We start from the raw sequence: 3,007 nt of genomic DNA, 5'->3' as shown, positions 1-3,007 counted from the left end.
ATTGGCTGAAGTTTCAAGGTATCGTGGTAGGAAAATTTTCCTACACAAAATATGTTGGTCGTATGTCCGTTTGAGCTTAAGTTTACTTATGTTTTGTCTGGATGGGAGGGCACTGCTTCTGATTCTAGAATATTTAAACATGCACTACGCATAACAAATGGTTTCAAAATAGCTAAAGTTAGTTAAAACATATTGTTAAGATTTTCCTTTTTTTTTTCCTTCTTTTTCTTATGTATGTTAGTAATAATTATTTATGTTGAGAAAGGGGCTAATTACATTGTTTAGATCAACATGTTATCACTTGAAAGAATTCTCAATCATAAATTTCCCTAGAACAACTCAAGAATTATTCAACATTCGGCATTCATTGTTGCGTATAATTGGTGCAATGTAGACCAATTACCTATCATATCGTAGTAGATGAGGGAATGAAAAGCCTGAGTTAGACTTATCGGTTTAGCTAACTTTCTCTCCCTTTATACCTTTTTTCTACTTTGCCTCAATCATGAGCTCATAAACTCCATTTGCACTTTTCTAGTTTTCCTTAAAAGATCTATGTAATGTATTTGCTAGTATCTAGTTATTCATCAATAAAGTGAGCTTATTTTACAATTGATTCTCTGCTACTGTTATATCGCATTATGAACCGTAACACAAAATCATAATTTCGCATGATAATTGTTAGTTTTTTTGAGACAATAATGAGTATTTAACACTTTTATGGATTCAAACTCAGTTTGTTTTTATTATTATACGAATGTCCAATAGCAATACTAGACAGATTTATTGGCATTGACTCTACTGTAATTTATTTATGTAGCCTTTTCAACTTAGCCCCTCCTAGCATTTTTGTCCTTTTCTTTTCCTTTTAATGATTGCTTTTCGGTTCTCACTTTAGTTAATTTCAATATGTGTCTTTGCCTTAGTAATATTTTGTTGTTTAGTTTAGAAATGAAACGATGAATGACAAAGGTTGAATAATTTTTGAGCTATTCTAGGGGGATTTATGGTTGAGAAATTCTTTCAAGTGATAACTTGTTGATCTAAACGGTGTAATTATCCCCTTTCTCAACATGAATCCAGCATCAAGAATATAAAACTTACCAAAAAGCAAATAATCATTATTAAGATACATAAGAAAAATAAGAAAGAAAAAAAAGGAAAATCATAACAAAAAGTTTTAACTACCTCTAGGTATTTTGAGAACATTTGTTATGCGTAGTGCATGTTTTAATATCCTAGAATCAGAAGCAGTGCTCTCCCATCCGGGAAAAACATAAGAAAACTTAATCAAACGAACATGCGACCAACACATTTTGTGTAGGAAAACTTTTCCTACCACGATACCTTGAAGCTTCAATAAATGGTACTTTTATACGAACATGTGTACAATCAATTGCTCCAATGCAATCCTTAAAGTAGGGGTCAAATTGGTTGTTTCTAAGAATTTCTACCGGAATGTATGATTCATCGTGTTGTTTGAGATAGGTACGCCATATCTCAATTATCGATCGGAGCACACGAGGAAAATGACGACTAGTAGCTTCGCCGGTGCGTTGGAACCATATTTGAATCTCTCTATTTCTTACATTGTGTGTTAGAATATAAAGAGTTTTAGTAACTTGTTCCTCTACGGTTACCCATTGTGTTGGTAGAAGACCACCATCTTGTTGTAATATAGAGCATAAGTCCAAAAACGCATTAGGACTCATTCTTATTATCTTCCGACCTTCACTAGTAGCAACTATATTCATTATCTTATCTCATACTATATCATTCTCTAGAGTCAAACTACGATAAACTATCCCACTTCGAGAACGATTTTTATCATATAGTAACAAACTACAAGACATATGACATGAACAAGGGTCATTCAAAGTCTTGCTCTCCATCTATTCAAAGATACATATAAGATTCAAAAGTGTCAATGAAATATATAAACAACCAATCAACCATAATCAAATATCAATTTCAACAACACTAAAAACCCAGAAATAAAAAAATCATACAGCTACACATATCCAAATCATATGTCAAAAACGAAGAATACATTTATATTAAAAAATCATAAATAATGTCCAAACTACATGAGATCATACAATATTATCTCGTACTCTATCCTTCTCTAGAGTCAAACTATAATCAACTATCCTACTTGAGTTCAATTTCTTTGTAATGAAATAGAAACATAGAAACACACAAAAACGCACAATTTCTAGAGTCAAGCTAACGAAATCCACCATAGAAACACACAAATTTCTTTGCTACCTACTTGAGTTCAAGGAAAGTACAATATGAACAAACCAATCAACACCATTCAATGATATAGGTAATATTCAAATTCAAATTGCCAATGAACTATATAAAAACTAGTTTGATAGCAGTATCCATGAAAAATCATGTGAAAACACAAAAAATCATAAAACATAAATGATAAGAACAATGGAGAAACAAATCAACATCTAATGAGTAACATAAATCACTCTCATAAATCAAATCATGAATCAAATAGCAGAACAAAAATCAAATCATGAATGAAACAGAAAAACAGAAATCAAATCGTGAATGAAATAGAAACACAGAAAACAAAACATGAATCAAATAGAAAAAGAAAGAGAAACTGGAAAAAAAGTGAAAGAGAGTTTGAGATCGATACCAGAAGAAAGAGGATAAAGAGAGATGATGGAATCTCCGGTGTTCACCTCCGTTCGCCGCCGTTGTTGTCGTTACAGTGAGAGAGATTGAGAGAGAATGCGTGAATTGGAAAAGAGGAATGTGTGAATTGCGTTTTATCCAGAATTGATATTTTGAATTATTATGAGGATAAAATTGTCAATTTGTATGTTTAACCCCTCAAAACCTCCAATATGGAGAAACTCTAAAATCTGACCAAATAGAGCCCTTCAAAACCCCATAAAATCTTTCCCTGATTTTTTTAATTTCCCAAACAAAAATTTATCTCTTCTTAAACCTTTCCTTAATCTATCCTTCCCTCCAAAATCCAACT

At 31.9% G+C, this 3,007-nt stretch overlaps 1 protein-coding gene across 1 annotated transcript; it reads right to left on the bottom strand.

The window, feature by feature from the left end:
* Positions 1-1,286: 1,286 nt before the first annotated feature.
* Positions 1,287-1,754, bottom strand: LOC112422130 (uncharacterized). The gene has a single exon (XM_024784897.1). The coding sequence runs from the start codon at positions 1,752-1,754 to the stop codon at positions 1,287-1,289; it is 468 nt and encodes a 155-aa protein (XP_024640665.1).
* Between the last annotated feature and the right edge of the window lie 1,253 nt (positions 1,755-3,007).

This window comes from Medicago truncatula, chromosome 5 (genome assembly GCF_003473485.1).
Source record: "Medicago truncatula cultivar Jemalong A17 chromosome 5, MtrunA17r5.0-ANR, whole genome shotgun sequence".
NCBI lineage: Eukaryota > Viridiplantae > Streptophyta > Magnoliopsida > Fabales > Fabaceae > Medicago > Medicago truncatula.
The sequence above is the reverse complement of the archived record's forward strand: the minus strand, read 5'-3'. Positions and strand labels throughout refer to the sequence as shown.

What these genes read in the sequence shown, in the direction of transcription:
- LOC112422130 (XM_024784897.1), bottom strand. Translation starts at nt 1,754, where the DNA reads ATGAATATAGTTGCTACTAGTGAAGGTCGGAAGATAATAAGAATGAGT.